Source organism: Galleria mellonella, unplaced genomic scaffold (assembly GCF_026898425.1).
Source record: "Galleria mellonella isolate WM207_F2 unplaced genomic scaffold, CSIRO_AGI_GalMel_v1 utg35, whole genome shotgun sequence".
NCBI classification, from domain to species: domain Eukaryota; kingdom Metazoa; phylum Arthropoda; class Insecta; order Lepidoptera; family Pyralidae; genus Galleria; species Galleria mellonella.
In genome coordinates, this window is record NW_026442082.1 from 2,426,584 (window position 1) to 2,452,537 (window position 25,954).

The following is a 25,954-nucleotide window of genomic DNA, read 5'->3' on the forward strand; positions in this document are numbered from 1 at the left end:
ACTTAAATATAAACACATCTAGATCATATTGTATCAAGTGTTTTGTGTTGGTTTTCCTTAAATAAATAAATAAATAAAGTATTTTGTAGATTATAATTTTATTTATGGAACTTTGAATGTGAAAGAAACTGACGGCTCACACGATGGTAAGTGGTCACAGTGGCCTACTTGCCTGGACAATATAAAGTACACATGTCTCCTTTCATGCATTGCCATTTTTGAGGATTACAATATTATATCACCTAGTTTCACTGCCAGAAACTGGTCACAAAATTGTTTATTTTTATCTGTGATAAAATATACATTGAGATATGAAATAAAACCTCTCATATCTCAGTGTACCACAACTTTATCTAAAGTTCAGTCACACTACACAGGCCTGTTTTTGGCAAGAACTGGTTCTCTGTCTAGTGATCGTCTGGCCATACTTATCTGTTGATACAGTTGATTTCATAATTTACCCCGCGGCTCCGGAAGTGTTACAAAATATTCTGAATAAATGTATTCCACGTCAAGTAATTTAAGGGCGAATAAAGATAAAAAAAATTAACCAGAACAGGACGGGAGGAATTGTTAGTAATGTAAACTATCAGCCTCATTGCTAGCAATATATATTGTCAGGTAGACCTCCACATCCCCATAAATATAACGTAAAAATAAATAAGTCTTCCATAAACTTTAGACCTAAATACCAGGTGTATTGTTTTTCATAAGGAGGGGCTAACTGACCTGAACTGTCTTTTCATTCATACATATCATCCCTCACTGATGCCCCTGCGTATGCCATTAGCGCAGGCAGGGTTACAATTCCATTATTGTCTTTTAAAAAAACCAGCTTAAACCTGCTCACCGGTGAAACAATTTTATATTCATTGTGGATGATTCTTTTAACCTTACTTAAATAATAGGGAGTAAATAGCAGGGAGAGACCTTGTACAAGTTTTCATCATGGCTACTTTTATCTCACCCGTCTGTTTTCCGTGAAGCAGTTGTGCTTTTATGGATTATAAAGTTAAAATGGTGGGATATAATAGTAAAATTATAAGATAAAGAAACACAACACCTTAATCTTTAAGAATGGCAATATATGAGACCACTCATACCATGGGTATCACAGAACATACTATGCTATTTGTTTATGTAAGCAGTGGTTACCATTTTCCGTCAGCTTGTTTACCATTCATAATAAATTTCATAAAAATCAACACGCTGTGAATAATCGTTTACTACCGACTTTAAGGTAAGATAGTATATTGTATTTGTTTATCAAAATACTTAATGTTATATTCGTATGTTGATATTCACCCACAGATACCACTCTTGACTTGAAGTAACTGAAGTGTTGCATTTTTACGTTTAAATACTTGAATATGAATGCATCACTATGTCCGGTTGTTGAAAACTGGTTTCCATTTCGATGCTTTAACAGCGGGATATCGATGATGTAATGTTTTTTTTTTATGAGTGAAAATGGTATGGTAACCCGGCCTGCGCTAACGGGATACGCTGGCGGAGCACCAGTGAAGGGTGATAGATGAGAATGAAAACAGGTCAGTCAGCCCATCATGATGAATTCATCAGGAATTAACCATGATAGTTTCCAGAGGGAACCGCGAGGAGGTCGACCTAGGTTGGGTATATTGCTAGCAATGGGATTCTCAGTCTCCATTACTAACAATCCCTTTCCCCCCGATGTAATGTGTTTCCGTAGAGCAGTTAAGTGTACTGGTTGTTAGTTTAAAGACAGGTGAATTGACCACGACATGGCACAAAAAGTGCAGATTCACTCACGCTTGGATTTTTTTTTTGTATGATTATCATATTCTATTCTTTCGCTCGCAAATTTCTGGTTTGTGCTTTCCAATAATGTTTTTAAACAACTTTATTTATTTATTCTTTTTTGATTACATTACAAAAATTTTTGGTACAAGAGGTGGGCTTAATGCTATACAGTATTCTCTTCCAGTCAATCTTGGGCAAAACAGAAATATGATTGATATTTTTTTTTATACAACTTAGAATGCCAAACAAGCTGTCGGCCCACCTAATGGAAAGTGATAACCGTCGCCTATAGACATGAGCAGTACCATGGACATAACAGAGTATACTGTTTCACCCATGATACCCCCCATGCGTTGCCATTCCTGACTCAGGTATTATTCCTCAGGTGTTATTTACGGTTGAAACACGAATGGGACAGAGGTACCCAAGCAAACGACTTTTGTACAATGTCTCCATCTGGTATGGTGAAAAATTGAAAATCGCTCTAGACTTTACCATAGTCATAGTACATTTTTTTTTATAACACAAGGAGCAAATAAGCATGCGGCTCACCGGATGGTGAGTGATCATGATCACTTGCATTAGGAAGTTGATTTATCGTCATCGTTACGCAAAATATATCTATTTTAGTCAAATGAATAAATTATTCATCACATTTAGCAATATAATATATAGGCACTTTTTTCCACGCACAACCACTCTTTGGAATCAACTTCCAGCAGCAGTATTTCCGAACCGATACGACAACATAACCTTCAAGAAAAGATTCCTTTTTAAAAGGCCGGCAGCACACCTGCAATGCCTTTGGTGTTGTGGGTAATCATGGGCGGCGGTAGTCACTTACCACCAGGTGGGCCGAATGCTCGTTTGCCCCCTTAGTTGTAAAAAAATAATAATAATGTATCTGAGATATTTAATATTGTAGTGAGTGTGAAAGAACAGACATTCATTGCTGTATAAACCATCATTTAGGTTCCATAGCCTCTCTGAATGAAAAAGACGTATTATAAGTGAGACCATAAAACAAACAACCTACATTACATCAAGTTCAATGATCACTAAATGCTGAGAACAATTGCCTCGTGTGAACTTCGGCGAGCGTTGTTTAATGCGCTCTCACTCTCAGGGATCCGCAGGTGTGTTAGTAAGCTATTGGGTTAGCATAGTGGCGTGCAGACGTGGGACGTTTTGTCCGCCGACTGTAAGGGTCTTAAGTCTTATAAGTGATTGGGTCTCTGGTGTCATTATTTATAGTAACTTCTGTTAATTTTATTGTTATAAGTAAATGTTTATAAAAAAAAAATATTTTTACTGTATGTAAGTAGTATAGGAAAGGAGTTGAGTTCAAAATTTTTAAGATTCTAATACGTACCCTTTTTCCCTTTATCTTCACCTCGTCCTCTAAAGTTTTTATATCTGACCATAAATCTGGAACATTCCAGATTAGCAACTAACCAACTTTCCACGCATAACGGTCCAATTGAGAGACTAGTACGAAATAGATCTGACAAACTACGCATTTGAAACTTGATGGCTGGTAAAACGCTATGTCGATATAGTAATTCTTTTCCTCGATTACTTTCTACATACGAGTATATTACTCGCGCCTGGTCCCAGCAATAATATTAGACCGTCATTTTATCACCACCAACGGTATCATCAAAAACATCATCATCATCTAGATGGAATATAGACTTACAATATAAAAAAAACGTTCTTAAGATATCTGCATCCACTGATACTAATATAGTTTTACTCTATCTTTTTTTTTATACAACTTAGAATGGCCAACAAGCTGACGGCCCACCTGATGGAATGTGGTAACCGTCGCCTATAGACATGAGCAGTACCATGGACATAACAGAGTATACTGTTTCGCCCACAATACCCCCCATGCGTTGCCATTCCTGAGGACTCAGATGTTATTCCTCTGTACCCTGTAAATTATCTAGTAAGTAGACGTCCTATGCTGTATTTATATGTACGAAGTTTTTCAAGAACTGCTCTTTTCCATCCCTCTTTGATTATCATAATCAGCCTAATATACACAGCCTGTTACAGCTCACAACTGGATATATGTTAGACCTTTCCCGTGGCGTGTCATTTTAGCTTTTCACTCCCGTTTCAAAACGGCTACCGCACACTATAATTGCTGATTCGTGGTCTCCATACTTCTAAACATCTATTCTAATGATTATCAGTTCTATGATAAGACCAGTCAATTATTATATAACTTTGCAAATTCGTTGGGCTATGTAAGAGCCAAGTACATACGTTGTTTTTGTTATATTCAAATATGCAATTTAAAGGCCATTAAACCCAATTTTTTCGTTAGATTTGCCTAAATGTTTATCAAATTATGTATTCGGTGCGTCTCTTGAACATGTAGGTTACGTTTGGTTATTATGTTTTTTTTTCTTGAATATTTTGTGCAATTTAAAACATATTGCAGCCCTCGGCTTTCGCTCACTTTCGCTACTCACGAATCTCAATTAGGTATATAGTTTTGATGTGTTAATTACCACGATCAGTGTAATAACGGTCAAACGATGAACTTTTCATTCGTGCACAAAATCTATCATTGGCTCACGCTTTTCAAATAGCTGTACTTGAAAAGCGAATTAAATTATCTAACTGTTAAACACATATATATCAGAGGGAGACTTTGTATAAAAGTCGATTGCTTGGGTACCTCTGTCCCATTCGTGTTTCTACCGTGAAGCAGTTGTGTTTGCATGACTGTGTTTCGGTTTGAAGGGTGGGATATGGCGTGAATTTACTGGGTACAGAGAAATAATACCCGAGTCCCCAGGAATGGCAACGCATTGGTGAAACAGTATACTCTGTTATGTCCATGGGCGGCTCATGTCTATTGGCGACGGTTACTACTTTTCATTAGGTGGGCCGTCAGCTTGTTTGCCATTCTAAGTTGTATAAAAAAAAAAACATAAGCCTTCCTCATAAGGGAAGTTTTGCCAGTAGTTACCACGCTTGGCAAGCAGGTTAGCAACCGCAGTTATGCTTTGGTGATATTTAGAGAAGGAACGCCGCTGCTCATCTCTCGACTATTAAGTTCCTTTGTCGCCTCTTACGATACTCACAGGAAAGGAAGGGATGGTCCATTGTCTGCCAATACTACATGGCAAGAAAGTAAAATATGGCAGTGAAATTACTCCTCAGAAATGGTAGAGAATATGAGATAACATAAGCGTTACAGTATTTCCTATGATATCCACTATGTTGCCCATATCTATCGGGGACAGTCACTACTTTCCATCAGGCGAACCGTCAGCTCTTGACATTCAAAGTCGTATAAATTGTAACCAGTCAGGCACGAGTTGAAGTCACACGCTGAGGGTTCCGTTCTTCATTACATTTATTATGCAAAATAAATACCTAACAATTATTATTGATACAGTAAATCGTAATTTATCATTATTTCGTTTCATTTCATTATTTTGGACTATTATTATGCTTAAAATCTGGACCGCATATCTAATTTTATTTTTGGAGGTATTTTGATAATTTCTCAAAAACAGTGTTTGTAATTAGAAACAATTTTTCTGTAACATTCACGTATTATTTAATAGTAAAGTAAAAGTTAGTATTTCAGATTTTTTGTTTTACAAACTTCAGAGATAAGACAGGGGAAGAGAATGGATTCTTTTTCCACATTTTTAATGTGTCACGAAATTTTTTCATATAAAACGATTGAAATTTTGAGTACCCCTTTTGGACTGCTATCAGATTACTTTTTTAACCAGTTATTTCTATTTAAACTATTCCATTGTATTGTATTACATATTGTTATTACTATATTATATTTAATTTTAAATATACGCTATTTAGCACTGTGATAGATAAACGGACAGACGAACAAAGTCACACCACAAGGGTCCCATTAATACGGAACCCTAAAAATCGACTACAATTACAATGTTAAAACGTCTAACTCGAACTTTCCGACTCTCAAACGAAGTCGCTGTAATTTTCGTATCAAATTTTAAAATCACAGCAAGCCAGCGCTGTTACTTTGATATGATCATAGTTCTCAAACTGACGAACAGAAACGTGTGAATTCATCTAAGGAGGACTTTCTTTTTTTTTTTTTTTTCATTGATGTTATACCAGTCATGTTCAATGAAAATGCGTGTATTTTAAACAACCAGTTTATTAGATCTATCTATTGTTTTCACTACAATTTGTTTTGGCTTAATTATTTACCAGAGGGAGACTTTGTACAAAAGTCGATTGCTTGGGTACATCTATCCCATTCGTGTTTCAACCGTGGAGCAGCTGTGTTTGCATGGCTGTGTTTCGGTTTGAAGGATGGGATATGGCGTGAATTTACTGAGTACAGAGGAATAACACCTGAGTCCTCAGGAATGGCAACGCATGGGGGGTATCATGGGCGAAACAGTATACTCTGTTATGTCCATGGTACTGCTCATGTCTATTGGCGACGGTTACCACTTTCCATCAGGTGGGCCGTCAGCTTGTTTGCCATTCTAAGTTGTATAAAAAAAAAAATATATGTTTTTTTTTCAATCATCCTTATCTTCCTGCCCTGATCTCAATTGTTTGGGATCGGTATAATACGATTAAACTTTTTATTATATGACTGGCCACCTGCCAGACATTAAACCTCCATAGGAATGCATTTGTTGAAGATATCCACCACCTAAAGATGATATGGCCAGAATGGGAAATGACTGCGAATATAGAAGAATGGAAGACAAAAATATATTACGCCGACCCCAAAAATAATCGGGATAAGAGTAGGAAGGTGATGACTAAACAGTACATATATAGGATATATACTGTTGCAGGCACAGTATATACTGTAAAATGATCATACTTATTTATAGACGACCGTTTTCCTTTTCCATGTGACGAGCTATAAACTTACTTGCTATTTCAATTCCTATAAAAGAAAAAATAAAAACTTTATTACGAAAAAATTAATTAAATTAGAAAATATATAAGTACCAGGCGAATATAACTCTAAGAGAGTTTTCTGCCAGCATACTTACGAGTATAAATGAAAGGTGCAGAGATTGCAAACTTAAATTAATGTAGTTTTGCATATTTCTCCAACTTATCTCGTATAAATTGAAGTTTTATCATCATACGTCTGCATTTTACGAGTGTATTCATTTTAGGTTAGCTACATACCGCGGCTTCACTTGTACAGAAACCGTCATCTCATCATTCTGAAAGAAGTTTCCAATTCGTTATTGTACCAAATTGAACCGCTTATTCTTAGTTGAGTAACGAATAATTTAGTGACAGATTATGCTACTTGATTAAACATTTATTTATTAGATACATTCAAATGTTTTTTAATAGGTGATAATAGAATGGTATCCCACCCACGCTATCGGTATACACCGTCGGGGCACCAATGAATATTGATAGGTGAGGATGAAGTAGGTCAGTTAGCCTATCGTGACGAACTCAACAAGAATTGCTAACGATGGTTTCCAGGGGGAACCACGTGGAGGTAGACCTAATAGGGCATATTGCTAGCAATGGGGCTATCAAACTCCATTGCTAACAATCCCTTTACCCTTTATGTATGTGTATACATAGCTTCTCCCAAAGGGGGAGAGAGAGTCCAGTAGTTGTAACTCTTGACAAGCGAGTTTGCAACCGCAGTTTGACTTTTGGTAATATTTTAAGAGGGACGATGCTGCCCAGCCCTCCACCATAATTTACCTTAATCGCCTCTTATGACGTCCACGGGAATTACACGGCTTTACTACACGAATTAACTGTTAAATTACTTGCAACTTGACAGAATCACTAAAACATTACGGACAAACACTTACCATGTTGTAAATTTGATGTTTCTAATGTCGGCTGTGATCATAATGTATCATGGGTGATACAGTATATTTTGTTATGATCATGGTATTGCTCATGTCTATAGGCGACTGTTATCATTTTCCATCAGGTGGGCCGTCAGCTTGTGGGCCGTCAGCTTGTTTGCCATTCTAAGTTGCATAGAAAAAATTATCATTAATGTACAAAGATCTAAATAATTCTACTCCTTATTTGTATTTTATTCGAAACCGGTATTGGAACAATTGAATGCTGTATTTCGATTCGGTACGCGAAAACCGGATGAAACAACTTCCCTTTTAATCAAGTATTTTCTTTTTTTACAAATCATAATATTTGACGTTGGTGAAAGTAAATTGAAATCAAGTACGATTATTTAATGTTGTGTAAATATTAAAAAATTTAAACCTAGCCGGGGCTGTGACTTTGTTCGAGTGATTATTAAAATAAACTTAGGAACATGAAAGTAGAAGATAAAGAATTCGTTGATGAAAAATATGGGAAAGAGGGGAGAGGGGAGGTATTGTTAGTAATGGGGATTAGTAACCCCATTGCTAGCAACATCACAGGTCGACCTTCTCGTGGTTCCCCTTGGAAGCCATTGTGATTTATTAATTGTTACATTCGTCACAGTGGGCTAACTCACCTGCTTCATTCTCATCTGTCATCCCTCACTGGTGCGACCGCCAGTGTATGCCGATAGCGCAGCCGGGGTTACTATTCCATCATCATCAATTAAAAAAAAATATGAGGTAGACTTATGAGATATTCATATTCAGTGATCAAGTCAAGCGACATTTTTTTTTCTATACCAGCACTCAACATAGTCATGTGGCTAAGTGATTATGAAATTTATTCATCTGGACGTAATTCAACACGGGATTGCTACCAACTTGCTTGCGTACATATAGTAGAATCTCGATTATCCAAACATCGATTATCCGAATATTCGATTATCCGGACTTATTCTTTAAGCTTTAATTATCGATTTAGAAAATATTAAATTAAATATTACATATTAATTGGGTTAATAGGTATTATATAACCCATTATTTTTATAATTCGTATTTTTTTTATAACCATAAAGAATAAATAAAAATCAAGTATGTAGGTACTATTTACCTGCAAATTTAAAATATACAAAATATTTTTATCGCGTTAAAATATGTGTAAAGTTTAAAACTTTTTAGTAATTAATACTACTTAATAATTATTACTTGCAACTCAGCTACTCATTCTCCCCTAGCAACAATATTTTTTGCAGCGTCGTTGATTTCAAATTGATATAAATTCAAATAAACTTGAACGTGGAAAAGCCTTTTGTTTGTGATCGTTTATTACCAGTTCTTTGGGTTAATAGGTTTATTGTCAATTAATTGATGTGAACTAGTACTTGATTGTGATCTGTCTTACCACAGATGCAGATTTACAATGGTAAAGCAGCTGCTACATTACAATTATTAAAATGCCTACAAAAAAAAACTTTTGCTTGAATGATCGAATGAAAACTCTTTATTGTTCCCTTCAAAGAATGATACAGATTATAAAGATTAACAATATGTACACAAACAAAATGAATCCTTAATAACATAAAGATAATTATTATTATTGCTTGCTCATTTTTTATATGTAGTCCTGTCCATAAAGCATGTAATAAGTTTAGTTGATGCTGAAAATTGTTGGCACTTAAAATAGTATAGGAATTTCTCTTTATAAGTTGGAAAACTTTTGTATGTATTATTTCCTATTTTTACAAATATTGGATATTGAAAAGATAAGCAATCCTCCATCAACTAAACTTTGGACATACGACCTTTATAGACAGAATAATTCATATAGAACTGGCACGATCATGTCGAGTTAACATTTCATGTAGGGGGTAAGTTTGTAGGCTTAATTAATGATCTAAATATTATATATATATATATATATATATATATATATATATATATATATATATATATATATATATATATATATATATATATATATATATATATATATATATATATATATTATTTAGATCATTATATGTATATTATACGCGTCAGGGGTGTTCTTCTCTAGAAATTTGTCCGATTCTAGAATAAGAGCATACGGGTATGCGATCCCGGCTTCCCGAGCCACTGCAGTATCCCCCCCCCTTTCCTTTTCCACATAAGTCCTTTATTCCTCTCATTCACCAATTTCCTTTATGCATTTCCAACGTTCCCTTCCTTTTTTCCTCAATCCTTTCCTCTATACCGTAGGTGGCGGAAATCACCAACAAATGCATTCCCAAAGAGGGTTGACGTCAGGCAGGTGGCCGGTCGTAAAACTAAAAACCAAATCTTTTTGTAATATGGATAAAATCATATTACGCCGACCCCAAATGATTGGGATAAGGGTAGGAACATGATGATGTATGTATATTATAATGATCATTTTATGTTATTTATGTACATAACTGTCCTTACCTGTCCCAATAATGAAGTCCGGCATTCATTGTTTATCCCAAAGATTAATTGGTAGAGAATGCTACTTGCATCAAGGTCGCCTTTTGTACCATATTCTCTTAGTCTATAAAGTTATTTAAATGAATTAAAAAAAAAACTATAATAACAGTTATTATAGACGAATAAAAGAGGAGAACATATTATGCCGACATTAAGTTATTTGTATAAGGAATGATGATGATAATAATAATGATGATGATGATATATTATAATAGAAATCTATTGAAGTACTCGCCTATTGCTTACAAATCTATCGATCCGGCTTGTAAGCGCAATTTGTGTAGAAAGTAAACAGGCGATTTACCTCAAAACATAGAAACGAGCCACGGACATAGATGATGGTAGATGACGCGTATATATTCCAATGCGTATAAAACCTAAACGTGTCGTTACTACTCCTAGTCGTGATGTTGCAAAAGCTATTTTAATACGATTTCAAAAATGAGATATTTTAGTTATCCAGATTTTTTTGTGTACATCTGTTATAAATCCACTTTGAAAATTATTTTTGAATGAGATAAAGTTTACATCCATTTTTGTCCCATATAAATTTTGCAATTGGAGATACTATTTTTTTGAGAATATAATTTAGAATTTTATTTATAATAAACTCCCGTTCGTACCAAATCCATCGAAAATATCAGATATTTATTTTTATTTGCTTTTATTCCATATAATTGTTTAATTATTTATTAATGCATCATGAAGTTCCAAAGATCATTAATTAATTGTCCTCTATATTAACTCTGTTAGGATGTTATCAAAATATATATAGTTAATAACTTGAACCTATTTTAAACAAAACATGGATATAAAAAGTGTATTTGCTTGCTATATCTATTTTATATCATGTCTGTGAAACAAGTTGTATCTAGTGCCGGCGACATATCAAGCATTGAAAGTGTTAACAGTATCTAGTGATTTTATTACAACAAATCTATTCAGGTGAAGTACGATGTACGAAATTTATTCCACCGTCGTCTACAATTGAAAGGAAAAATAATTACATTTAATAGACAGGACACAAATAGAATACGGTTATTGTAGTACCCATTTTTATAGTTATACCGACCATTTGTCAGGAGAGACATGAGTATTGTCATAATTTTAGCCAATATTGTAAGAGGCGACTAAGGGAGGGCAAAAGTTGGACAGCAGCGTCCCTCTTAAAACATCTTCAAAGCCTAACTGCGGTTGCTAATCCGCCAGCAAAGCCTGAAACTACTGGCAAAATCCGCTTTTTGCGGAGGTCCACGTTTAACAGTGGACAGTAGACGGCTGATGTGATGATAATAATGATTCTAATATCATACATATCATCAGTAAGTAGATCTCACGTGTACAATATATCCTCACATGTTATACGGTCGGAAACAGTCATTATGGGAGAGAAGCAATTGAGGTTTTCTACTGTTAGTACTTAACCGGACTTTATGTACAGTTGACTATAATAATGTTTGAAAGACAGTACGTAATCATAAATTTAACGTAAAAGCGTAAGCATAAGAAAATTCTAACTCTCAAGTTGGATCAAACTATAACTGTGCACGACGTACCTTTTTTGTTTCTTTTTTAATTTTATTAAAAAGATTCATTGTTTATAATTTGAAATCTGTGTCAGTTCATTTTTGTTTCGTTCCCTTTTTGCTCCTTTGGTTTGCTTTGTATATTTTTTATATAATTATATTATCTTTCTAAAAACACCGTGGTCCATACCAGCATACAATCCTTTCGCCCACAATAACATTTATAAAATTTCACTAAAATTGATCGAGTAATTTCTCAAATTAACGTGAACAACCATTACATACATACACGCCTGTCACGCCTGTCTCCCATTAGGGTAGGCAGAAACAATGGAACGCCAAATGCTAAAAATTGTTAAAAAAAAGTTTTAAAAAAATATAGACAAATTTTTCTGCAACTTAAAATGTCAAACAAACAAACCTCAACAACCATTGTGACATGAAATTTTAATATTCCAAAATATGATCAGCTGATTAATATAACCTATTCGTGTACCAAAATTTAATTAAGAAACAACGAAAAAAGAATGAAAGACATTCAAATCCGTTTAGTAGTTTTTAATTAAAAGAGTAAAAAACTTCCATGCATCTATCATACATCCTCAGTCTTTACAAGATTTCGCATTTGTTAATATTATATTGTAGTAGAATTAGTAGTACGATTATTTTCTGAGAGTGTACCTATTGCCTACTGCACTTGACTCATGGCTGGCCTTGTTCCGTGGAAACCGCACAGGCAAGTGTGTTGCGTGCATTTTATAGACTGTGGTAACTTGTCATTGATACGTCTAGTCACCTGCAAATAAATATAAAGAAATCTATTAACATTTCACAAATTGTTAAAAAAAAGTTTTAAAAAATATAGACAAATATTTTTAAGCAGCTTAAAATGTCAAACAAGCTATCACAGGATACACTGTGTCTTTGTGTCTTTTTTGTTTTTATTTACTCATTAGTAAAAATATGTGCACAAAAGCATTCACTCACAAACATTCACAGTTTGCCTTGAAGTGTCAGAATATTCAAATGCGATACTATAATAATTGATATACTTATATATATATATATATATATATATATATATAAATATGGAACAAATATAGTACTTATTGCTCGAATAAAGTATAAAAGTGATCATAAACGTATTTTTTTGAGTGATGAGTGCCGGAATAGACTTGTGTCTGAAATCGAAACTTCACTCCATCAAGTTTCGATCTGGGGTGAACAAAATCTTGTTCAATTTAACCCCAAAAAGACACAAGTCTAGCGCGTTTGGAGAGAAAAAAGACGCCGTTTGTCGTATCTCCTCACTTTCAGGGCACTTCCCTTGATAAAAAGTCAAGTCTAGGAATTCTGGGCGTTGATATATCTTGCGACGTCCAGTTTTGCGGTCATCTGGAGGAGAAGGCTAAGATAGCTTCCAAAAAGTTAGGAGTGCTCAATAGGGTGAGACGACATTTCATGCCAGAACACCGCCTGAAATTATATAAAGCCCAAGTCAGGCCGCATATGGAATACTGTTCTCACCTGTGGGCCGGAGCGCCACAGTACCAACTCCTTCCGTTAGACCGCATTCAAAGTCGGGCGGCTCGAATTATCGATAGTCAACGCCTTACTGTCCGGCTTGACCCATTGAAACTGCGCAGCGATGTTGCATCTCTGTGCATCTTCTACCGAATTTATCATGGGGAGTGTTCTGAGGAATTGTTCGGATTGATACCTGCTGCTGATTTTCACCACCGTACAACCCGCCACAAACTAAAGTTTCATCCCAATCATCTGGACGAGTGGCGGTCTTCCACCGTGCGTTTTTCAAGGCACTTTCTTCCACGCACAACCATTCTTTGGAATCAACTTCCAGCAGCAGTATTTCCGAACCGATACGACAACATAACCTTCAAGAAAAGAGTATATTCCTTTTTAAAAGGCCGGCAGCACACCTGCAATGCCGCTGGTGTTGTGGGTGATCATGGGCGGCGGTAGTCACTTACCATCAGGTGAGCCGCATGCTCGTTTGCCCCCTGTGTTGTAAAAAAAAAAAAAAAAAAAAAAAAAAGTGATCATAAACGTATTTGATACAAAGCCAGTACATGAGAGGGGATAGAGAGTTGGAGAGTATCACAAGGACGTAGGTTACGATCGTGAGATTGAATTACTGTAATGTACTGGAATTTGCTGCTTCAGTAATTTGGAGACTGTGGGTTTAGAAGAACGGTAAAAAGAGTGCAGAGTCCTAAGGATTCTGTGTTCACGACATTTAACATACGAATGCCTCATACCTTATTATGGGACTAATATGTGAATAATTCTATCCCATTCAAATAGAATTAACATAATTACGTGATATGTTTGACAATTTTAAACGCACTTGATTAAAAATTCTATGCTTTACTCATATTTTAATAGCTTCATCGTATTTCAGCTAAAGCGTAAAGTACAAATTTTTTTCATGATATTTAGAATAACAAGCAGAGGGCCACCTGATGATAGATAGTAACCATCGCTTACCTGTCCGTGTACTTTTACAAAGAACAGGCTACCCCTTCCTTTCCCGTGGGTGTCGTCTAAGGCGTCAGAGGCAACTAAGGGAGGGCTATATGTAAAAAAGATCTGTGTTATATATAAAAAAGAATAGTGTATCTAATCTAACTCCGTAAAATACCAATCTGAAACGCGATAATGCCACTATTAGACGCGCGTGTCTCTCAATATAAGGAGCTTTTACCCGCGACTTCGCCCGCATGACCGGGATACAATGTTCATTGACCAGGATAAAAAGTAGCCTATATCTTTCTCTGGCCTGTATAGAACGTATATATCGAAATTCATAGTTTTTTTTTTGATGGGTGAAAATGGTATGGTAATCCCGCCTACGCTAACGGGATACGCTGGCGGAGCACCAGTGAAGGGTGATAGATGAGAATGAAAACAGGTCAATTAGCCCATCATGATGAATTCATCAGGAATTAACTATGATAGTTTTTAGGGAGAACCGCGAGGAGGTCGACCTGGTTGGGTATATTGCTAGCAATGGGATTCTTAGTCTCCATTACTAACAATCCTTTTCCCCCAATCGAATTTCATAGTGATTGGTTGAGACTTTAACACGTTAAAGGGTAACAAATAAACTCACTTTCACATTCATAATATTAATAAAGATTACTCAGAAGGAGTGGTCATAGATAATATAATAGTATACATATTGTAATAGTGACCAGCAACCGTAGTACCATAGACTCGGCAACATGCACGTGACACCCCTAGTGTTGCAAGCGTCTATAGTCTACAGCGCTCATCAGATGGGCTGTATGCTTGTTTGCCACCTTTTTCGTATAAAAAAAAACACAATGCTAGTAAAATACTTATTCAAATTCCACATTCGGATTATTTCCTCAATAAATTATAATTATACTGTTGTGATAATTCGTAGTGAATTCATCATAATAGTTCAATGACTTACTTAATCCTCTCCATTTCGTAATACCACTCATATCCCATCATTACCGTTAACATAAATGACTGTAATATTCTATCTTCAATTATAACAACAACAACATGGTTTCTCTTGCCCGCTGGATGATGTGTGAGCGGGCGAGGTAGGGGCCTCGGGGTGTACCCCATTACCCCGGCTTCTACTCCGGAGGCGACGCCCTCCGGGTCACACCGGGTGGGTTTGCAGCCGGCATACACTGTTGGTCTGTGTATGCCGCCGTGGAAAAAGCCAACGTCACGCGGTGTTTCCAGGTGGTCACCCATCCAAGTACTGACTGCGCCCGACGTTGCTTAACTTCGGTGATCGGACGAGAACCGGTGTATTCAACGTGGTATGAATGTTGACCTTCAATTATAAAAAAAAAACCTCAACGAACTATTTTTCAATCAACGATTTTGTCGCCATCTCTATGTAATAAGTAGAACTTTCTTTAGCTAAGAAGCAAGTACACTTAAGTACGTGTCTTACCTACATAATATCTGTATTAGCAAACATGCTTTTATGTGCAAGAAAATACATACCATTTAGAGATGTTACAATATGTCGATAGAGGGGATGATTCTTTTATTTTATTTTATGCAACTTTGAATGAAAAGCTGAGGGCCCACCTCATTGAAAATGGAACTGTCGCTTAAACACAAACCATGGACATAACAAAGTGTACCATGTCACCCATGATAACCAATTAATGCGTTATCATTCCTGAGGAATAAGCTATTATGCCTCTGTATCCTACAAATTCACTGCCATATCCCACCCTTCAAGTCGAAATATACAGCCATGCAAACAGCACTGCTGTGTCGTGTTTTAACTTCACGGTTGAAACACGAACGGGACAGAGGTACCCAAGCAAACGGCTTTTGTATAGTCTCTCTTTTCTGTCAATCAATTAACATATACTGGTCTTACAGCGGTAGTTACGGAAAAAATCTAACAAACAAATAAATATTTGAGTTACCAGATTTAGGTAAAGTGTTAAGCGCCTATTAAAATTTGTATAGCAACATCTTGGGTCATACGCAAACACTGTAATACTGATGTTTACAAGTAGGCGTTCTAATTAAAATTTGCATAGATATTGAATACTAAATACATATGTACCTGCCGGACATGTGAATTTACATATTTATAATGAACTTTGAACGTAACAAAACTCTAATAATTTTGTATTTTGTTGTGCAAAAAACAATTCATACAATCGTTAGAATATTAATATGAGTTCAATTCGGGATTAATATCAATTGTAAAATAAAAAAAAAAAGAAAATTCGAAAATAATTTCAGAATTCGCAAAGATATTACGCAATACATCATCGTCATATCAGCTGTTAACTATTTCCTTATTAAGAGGGTTCGTCAGTCGTTGCCACGCTTGTCAGGCGGGGTTTTTTTTTTAATGGATCATCCATTAAAAAAAAACCATTAAATGGAATGATAACCCCGCTTGCGAAGTACCAGTGAGGGATAATCGGTAAGGATGAAAAGGCAAGTCAGTTACCCCACCGTGACGAATTCAATCATAAATTAGTCACGATGGTTTCCAGGGGAAAACGCGCGGGGGTCGACCTGACAGGATATATTTATAGCAATGGAGACTATCCTCCCAATTGATAACAAACCCTTCCTGCCCTACCTCTGTCAGGCGGATTAGCAACCACAGGTAAGCTTTTGGTGATTTTTTTAAGAAGAACGCTGTTCTCCATCATTTGACCATTATATTTCCTTAGTTGCTCTTAAGTCACCCACATGAAAGAAAGATGTGATTCATTTTACCAGAGGGAGACTTTGTACAAAAGTCGATTGCTTGGGTATCTCTGTCCTATTCGTGTTTCTACCGTGAAGCAGTTGTGTTTGCATAGCTGTGTTTCGGTATGAAAGGTGGGATATGGCGTGAATTTACAGGGTACAGAGGAATAACACCTGAGTACTCAGGAATGGCAACGCATGGGAAGTATCATGGGCGAAACAGTATACTCTGTTATGTCCATGGTACTGCTCATGTTTATAGGCGACGGTTACCACTTTCCATCAGGTGGGCCGTCAGCTTGTTTGCCATTATAGGTTGTATAAAAAAAAAAACTATGCCGAAACAATAAGGCGATTATGCAATACATAGATATAAAAGTAATAAAGTTCAATTGAAAATCTTTTCCTTTGAATAAAGTTGTTTGAAAGAAGTAAGTAGGTACTTTGTTGCTACCAAATAGGCTCCGATTTGAATTTCAATGAAGCTACAGTTCACAGTTAGGTACAAGAAGGAGTCTTTATATAAATTTGTTTTCATAGTTACTATTCTGTTTCAAGAGGGGAAGATATTGTAAGTAATGCGGGCTATCAGTCCCATTGCTAGTAATATATCCTGACAGGACGACCCTGGAAACCATTGTGTTGAATTCTAGGTGTATTTTTTTTTTGATGGGTGAAAATGGTATGGTAACCCCGCCTGCGCTAACGGGATACGCTGGCGAAGCACCAGTGAAGGGTGATAGATGAGAATGAAAACAGGCCAGTTGGCCCATCATGATGAATTCATCAGGAATTAATCATGATAGTTTCCAGGGAGAACCGCGAGGAGGTCGACCTGATTGGGTATATTGTTAGCAATGGGATTCTCAGTCTCCATTACTACCAATCCCTTTCCCCCCTAGGTGTATTCATCACGATGGGCACGACTGGCTTTTCATTCTCACCTATCATTCCTCCCTGGTGCCCAGTCAGCGTATAGCGTTAGCGCAGGCTAAATTACCATTCTTTTATCATCCATTAGAAAAAACATTCTGTATCAGTGATTTTCAATTGTATTATATATATATACATATGTATATATTAAAATACTTAAACGTATGTACCCAATTCTACTGTTTTTATATTGTTTATTATATTGTACACGCGACCATCGGTTTTCGATACATCATCCTCGTGTGTGTTTTATAAAAATTGTAGCCTATTTCTGCCACAGTTTGCTAGCATGATGTATTTTGAGGGATTATAAAGCCGCTTTATTCTGAATTGTAATACGTTTAATTTTATATAACCCGTCAAGTTTAATAGGCCTCTCTAATTGAAAGCTAAATATTTAAGGACTGGTACAATTTCTTTAGGTAGGCTATACGAAATTTATTTTACGAGTAATAAAGATAATTCGTGTAAAGCAAGTCCTCGAGAAATTACAGTGAAAAATTGTGAAACATTAAAAATTTTACTATTACTTTAAAGTAGCTGCGATTAATCGCGTTAAAAATAATTGCCAAGTGTCGTAGTGAATTGTGTATTGAGTAAAGTCTAGACTTTTTAATATTTAACATCTTGGAACGAATAATAAATGAGAGCAACGACTATTACGTGGCTTATTGGATTAGTGAATGTCATTTTATATTTTTTTTTTTTTTTTTTATTTATTTATTTATTTAACAAAGTATGTTTGTATTAGCACAGAATTTATATTTTATATTAAGAAGAAAAAGCTGCATAATGGTATATGTAAGTAGATGGTGGATATAGATGGCTTAGGGCCATTGTTTATATGAAATGGGCCTACAGTGTGAAATTGAAAATATGTATTTTAACAGTACAGCAGGTTTCCCAGAAAACGATAAACATATTTTTGTTGTTTTGAATTACATGCACTTTAGTTGAAATGAGAGATAGGTAACTTTTTTTTTATACAACTTAGAATGGCAAACAAACTGACGGCCCACCTGATGGAAAGTGGTAACCGTCGCCTATAGACATGAGCAGTACCATGGACATAACAGAGTATACTGTTAAAATTTACTAACTAGTGTCCCTTAATCCTTTTATTTTCTGTAAATAAAAAAAATATGTAGATATAAGTAGAAATTTACATCAGACAGGCTGTATGCTTGTTTGCCACTTATATAGTATAAAAAAATACATCACACATGTACACTTACACACGCACACATGCACACGCACACGCACGCACATTTTGCACACGCACGCAAACATGCACACGCCAAAGAGAGAGAGAACACACTTGAGCACAGGTCGCTTTTCACACGAGAGATATCTTAGATTATTAGGTACTTATAATGTGCTTTTATAGCTTACTTATGGTGTAGGTTATTCTTTCTAAAAAGGAGTTTGTTGCCTATTACGACATTTTGGAAATGAGAAGATTTGGTGACATTTTAGATGTGATTCCGGCACAATGGGGAATCATACATAATGAACATAAACTAACTAAAACAGTTACTGAGTGTTTCCATGGTACACTTGTTTACATAATATGAGATTAAAAAAGTGTTTTGTCCAAAAAACAGTTGTTTTATAAGAAAATAAAAGAGGCACGTATAATAAACAGTGAAAGTTGTTACTGTCCAGAAAAGAGAGTAGATTTTTTTAAATTTTGTTTTTCAACATTTCTCAACATTCATCTTTTTCTCTTTTCTTATTTTTAAATTGTAACATTGTATACAATCATTAAACAAAAGAAAAGAGTGAAATATATAATCTGTATTTTAATTTCTACAAATTTACGTATTTATACTCATAATATTAATAGAATCTAACTTTTAGTTCAGACATCTGAATATTATTGTATTTTTTTTTTTATTATATTTTATCAATAATTAACTGTCCATTGCTGAACATAGGCCTACCCCATAAGAAGACGTTTGCCAATAGTTATCTTGCTTGGCAACTGCAATTAGGCTTTGAGGATGTTTTAAAAGGGACGCTGCTGCCCATCCCTTGACTATTAAATTACCTTAATCGCGTTTTAAGACACGCATAAAAAAGGAAAGGGTAAGGAAAAATTATATGCCGGAACCACGCAGCATTAAATATTAACAATTGGAATGTAATATGAACAATGTATTACCCTAGAGAAATTGTAAAAATATAAATACATTTAAAATTTGTGTATAACTTTAAATAGCATTGTTATGTAACTTTAAATGTAATAATATAAAGGCAAGAGATTTTAATTAAATTGTGATAACTGAGAGTTGGATGATGAAGTTTAGATTCTGAATGTAATATTATTCACTAACAGTAAATTTTATTTAGACAGTCTCTATTCTACTCGTATTTTAATTCAGATAAATCTCAGGAATGTATATTTTGTAGCGTTTAAGAGAACTTAATGTTTTAGAAATGAAATAATAGGATTTCAACAATCCTATCTAGACTCTGAATTAAATGTAATAATAAATTCTAAAACATTTTAAATACATAATTAATATGGAGTATATATATTTTCTTTATTGCACTTGAACAAAATATACAGCGATTAGTTAAACAACTTGTTAGCAAGTGTGGGCTTATCTCTAAAAAAGATCTCTTCCAGCCAACCCAGTGCAAGTAATAATAATAAATTAACGAAGAAAATAATTAATTGACGGGTAATTTAGTACAGGAAAGATACAGGTAAAAATAATTATTTATTTACTGTATATTTATTTAAATTTTATTTCAGCACTTAAAGAACATAACAAAAAAAGAATGTAATATTCTTATTTAGCCTCTAACTTTGATTCTGCTAAGTAGTCTATTGTATTTTGAAAGAAATAATAATGAATTTCTATTTACTCCCTATGTTCCTACTATTGTTACAAAAAACTGGGACCGAGAGAAAAGACCCGGCCGTCGTGAGTTCACCGACCGACCGATAGTAGCGTAGCGGTAAAAAGTGAAATTTGTCATTATATTTTGAACAATTATTATAGAAAACAAAGCGTGTTTTTAGAAGTACGACGTTGTTGACTTAGCATCATGCACTGATTCGTCGCTCCAGACAAATATAATGATCTCTCCCTTGAAATTATAGTTCTTTGAACTAAGTACGTGCATGTAGCTCTGTAGTTAAATTTAATAAGTTGAATTTATTTTACTACAATAACCTTTCCTTCCAGTGGGTGTTGTAAGATGCGACTAAAAGAACTTAACGGTAGTGGGATGAATAAATCATCATTAAAAGCTTGACTGCGGTTACCATCTCTCTTGCTAAACGTGGCAAAACTCCTCTTATTGAAAAAGTTTATGTTCAGCAGTGAACAGTTAACGGCTGATATGAGAATGATTGTACTACAAAGATGACAAACAACCCGTCTGATGGTTAAAGATTATGTCATATTAGATTATTATAGTTAAACTATATGTTACTTCATATCGATTCTGGAAACAACATGGCAGCTGAGAAAGAAAACCTCATAACAAAACTATAGCAATTACTCCTCTCCATCCAAAGGTTGCCTGGAAAAGATCGCTTTTAGAGATAAGATCGCCCATTGTTTTCTCATTGTGATTATTTCTTGTAATTGTTTATATTTATAATAAGTTTACTATTGTAATCTTTTGGAGGAAACAATAAAGAGTATCAATCTATATCTATCTATAGCAAAGGAAGAAAATATATAATAAAAGTAAAAAAAAAGTATTGTAATCTATGAATGTCTACAACGCCAGGTGTGTCATGTGCATACTTTTTTCAATATAATGATATATATAATTATTTTTATGATAATAATAGAAAGGTAATTCCGGCTGTGTTAACGATATACGCTCTAAGGTCACTAACATACACTTAGTACAGGATGACGGGTGAGGATGAAAAGGCCTGCCTTGTCATTCTCTTACCTGTTATTATCGTAATAAATTCACTTGAAACTGAGCACGACGGTTTTTAGGAGGTCGACCTAACAGGGTGTATAGCTATCAATGGGGATATTAGTTCCTATCACTAACAATCTCTTCTGACTAGGTCACGCGGTTGTTGTCAAATTGAAAGAAACACTTGAGTTTTCAAACCCTAATAAGTGAAACTGTCAAATAATAATATATATTTTTTATACAACTTAGAATGGCAAACAAGCTGACGGCCCACCTGATGGAAAGTAGTAACCGTCGCCTATAGACAAGGCAGTACCGTGGACATAACAGAGTATACTGTTTCGCCCATGATACCCTTCACGCGTTGCCATTCCCGAGGACTCAGGTGTTATTTCTCTGTACCCTGTAAATTCACGCCATATTCCACCCTTCAAACCGAACAGGGACAGAGGTAGAAAAGCAAACGACTTTTGTACAAAGTCTCCCTCTGGTATTCAAATAATAATAATAATAAAGCCTTTTATTTATTTCCATATCCCTAATATATTCACAGTAATGTTAGTATCTAATCTATTTATATTTTTTCTTAATAACTAATTGTTAGTGTAATTCTTTCTTCGATTCTTGGATATGGATTCTTTGGGTGAAGGGCTCTTCCATCTTTTTCCACAACTCTCTGTTTCTGCCTATCATAAACCAGTCTTTTCCTGTATATTCTGTTATATCATCAGTCCACTGTCCTATTGGTCTACCAACAAATACTGAAATTGTCAAATAGTCAACGTAAATCAACTGTTAGTAAATTTTTTAGTTTAATTAATTGATTGGGCTCTGTAAAAATAGAAATTTATAAATTACTAACTAGATAAATCAAGTAGTAATTCATATAAATATTAGTTGGCATAACTACGAAAGTTATTATTGCTAAATGGCTAGAATAACTTACAAGCAAATGAAGATATGTCTAGGCCTATGATTTATTTTAGCTTTCCGGTGTGTAGTTCGGTACTAGTGTTGTTACCTAATATTCGTTATCGACTGTTAATTAATAGTTCGAATAAGGAAACAAATAATCGAATCGATAATATATTATAAACGATTATATTATCATTATTGATTTAGATCTATTCATTTGTCGACAGTAGGTAAAATTGACTATATTATAAAATTATCGACAGCAACATTTTGAACTTGCTATCAATCGTTATCACTCCGATGGACCAAACTTTACTTTTCCTCAGTGTCGTAAGAAGCGACTAAGAGAACATAAAGGTCGAAGGATCAGTGACCCTATTAAAACATTATGAAAGGCTAACTGCAGTCGTCAACTCACCTGCCAAGTATGGCAACTACTGGCAAGATCCCCTCTTATGTTGGAGGGCTATGTATAATCCATTGTGATGGATTATATTACATTCATTATTAGATCATAATTGATTATTAAATACACGTCAATCAAAATGCATTTTATTAACACTATCAATTTAATTTATATCATAATCAATATTATAAATAGGTTTATTGATGATTCGATCATTATTACTAAACAATATCGAATAATCGATTATTACTCTACACTAATCGATTCATTACTCACAGTTACAACTAATTTTAGGTAGATACGTGTAGTGAATCAATGTCGTGTTATTCTGCTACATTAATCCATGTTATCAAGCTATCCAAAGTAATATCCTATTTCGAGTGATATATGACTTCCTTTGGTTTGTGGACGTAAATGTTAATGTCAAGTCATTTGAATATTAAAGTCAAACTGGCCACTAACCTTGCTAAAAGGTGTAAAAAGCGAAAAACATGCAAATATAGAGAATTTTCCACAAATTGAAAGAATTACCTTTTTCATCTAATTTCAACAAAAATTTAACTTAATTTATAATAAAATTAAGTTGATTTTTTGTTTTGTGGAAAGAGGTCACAAAAACCATTTTCTTTATAGTAATAATAAGAAATATGAATATATGCTGGTAAACAATTCTACAAGCATTATTTACGCCTTTTGCACCATACTTTAACTTGGTCAATAGTTCTTTTTTTTTCACCTGATGGAAAGTGGTAACCGTCGCCTATAGACGTGAGCAATACCATGGACATAACAGAGTATACTGTTTCGCCCATGATATCTTTCAAGCGTTGCCATTCCTGAGGATTCAGGTGTTATTCCTCTGTACCCTGTAAATTCACTGCCATATCTCACCCTTCAAACCGAAACAGCCAAATAGAAACAAATAGAAACAGCCAATAGGACAGAGGTGACCAAACGCAAGCCAAACGTAGGCAAACGACTTTTATACAGTCTCCGTCTGGTAAATAATAATAAATAAAAATAAATACGCATTTAAAGACGTAGTTACATAAAATGTAAACAATAAAATCAAATTTATTAAAATGAAGTAAACAACAAACAATAATTATTTACCACTTACGAGAAATATTATTATACAATGACTTACGTCATTGAGACTAATTGATAATGAAATCCTTACATAATCCTCTGTTACTTGAAATCAATTAAAATTACTCCTTCATAGCTGTATTGTGTTTAAATAATTTAATTTGTCTATAAGACCGATGTTGAGTGGGTTTTAGAATCATTAGTAATCTTGTAGGAGTTATTGTTCTGGTCACCTAGTTTACACTTGAATTATGTTATTTGCTTGAAACTAACCAAGTATTAACTTGTGAAATATTAATACAGTTACTTGAGAATAATTTGTAGTAGATACAAAGCTACAAGGGCATCTTGATATGATAGTTTTGGGCCTTATTCTCTACCCTTTAAGAAGTTACAATTAGCTATTAATTTTACTCACTAGGTGTTTATAATAATAGGAAGTATTTTGGATGTGAGGTCCTAGCATAGATTAAACCACTCCTTCCTTACCCGTGAGTGTCGTAAAAGGTTGAGGGGGAGGGGAGAGTTCTTAATAGTAGAGGAATGGGCAGCAGCATTCCTTTTAAAACGATTCTAAAAAACTAAGTGCAGTTACCAACCCGCTTGCCAAGCGTGGCAACTACTGGCCAAACTCTCTTTATAGGGAAGGCTTATGTTCAGTAGTGGGCATTTAACGGCTGAAATAATGAGGTAATTGTAAATTTTTATACTAATTATAAGAAAAATCTTCTTACTGCTGTTAGGATGGGGGAGGGGGGGGAGAGATTGTTTATAACAGGAACTAGTTGACTAGTATACACTGTCAGATGGATCTCCATGCTGGAAGTCATAAGGATTACTCCTGCAATATGCCAACTAACCTGATTTTATCCTCATCTATCTTCACATTGTGATACCTCGCCATCGAAGACCAATAGCGAAGACGGTGTAACCAGATCACCTTTTTTTTATTTTAATACTAAATATAAAAAAAATTTAGAACGTTGATGTGCTATAGACAAACTCAATTTCTTCTGCTAGAAGTGTCGCCTGCTGGCATTCTTTTGACAAACTCTATCCAGTCTCTTATTACTGAAAATATTCTTTCTTTTGGTTAACTAACATTTCAGTTAGATCAGAATTGTCACATAATCATTTGGAATATACACTGGAAGCTGGAAAAATTAAGGATAAAAAAAATCTTAATTTTCGGCGATTTTTCAAATGGCTATATCTCTGATAAAAATGCTTATATTTGAGTAAAAAAAGCACATTTGAAGCTTGAAGTTTCTAATAGAGGCAAAAAAAATTCTTAAGTAACATGTATCGCGCAATCTTAATTATTAAATACCATTTGAAAAATCGCCAAAAATTTATATATTTTTTTGATCCTTTAATTTTTTTCCGCTAGTGTATTAAATGTGTTAGACTACTGATTGTTCCTTATATTAAATTCTGTCTTCATGACAACTACATAGTCGATTTTTCTCTATATTTTACTTTCCTATATATTACTTCAATCATTTATTGTCCACTACAAAATACATGCCTTCGCGCTCTCCCAGGAATAGCCCTGGATCACCTACATCCATCAATTACCTTCGACGGAATTCTGTTTTTTTTTTGCTCTATCTAATAAAAGTGTTGACAGATCGTTTATTGGGAATTAAGTTTCGTTTAAAATAAATAAATGCAATTTAAATAAAATCGTTTAATAAATAACAGAAATAAATTAATTCTTCGTTCGTTGTAATCGTGTTTGTAATAAATTATTTACATTAAATTTAACTTAACTAACAGTCTAATATACCCAGCAAATATAGCAAAAATAACTGGCAGTTTTTTTAATAGTC

At 34.6% G+C, this 25,954-nt stretch overlaps 1 protein-coding gene and 1 non-coding gene across 2 annotated transcripts in view; both read right to left on the bottom strand.

Moving 5' to 3' along the window:
- Positions 1 to 13,174: 13,174 nt before the first annotated feature.
- Positions 13,175 to 25,954, bottom strand: part of LOC113514504 (uncharacterized) — a 408,650-nt gene continuing 395,870 nt past the window's right edge. The window contains exon 7 of the mRNA XM_052896849.1: positions 13,175 to 13,542. Coding sequence (XP_052752809.1) covers positions 13,260 to 13,542 — 283 coding nt within the window. The 3' untranslated portion in view covers positions 13,175 to 13,259. The remainder of the gene's footprint in view (positions 13,543 to 25,954) is intronic.
- LOC113514577 (5S ribosomal RNA) lies at positions 15,367 to 15,485 on the bottom strand. The gene has a single exon (XR_008253082.1). It is a non-coding gene; the product is annotated as a 5S ribosomal RNA (ribosomal RNA).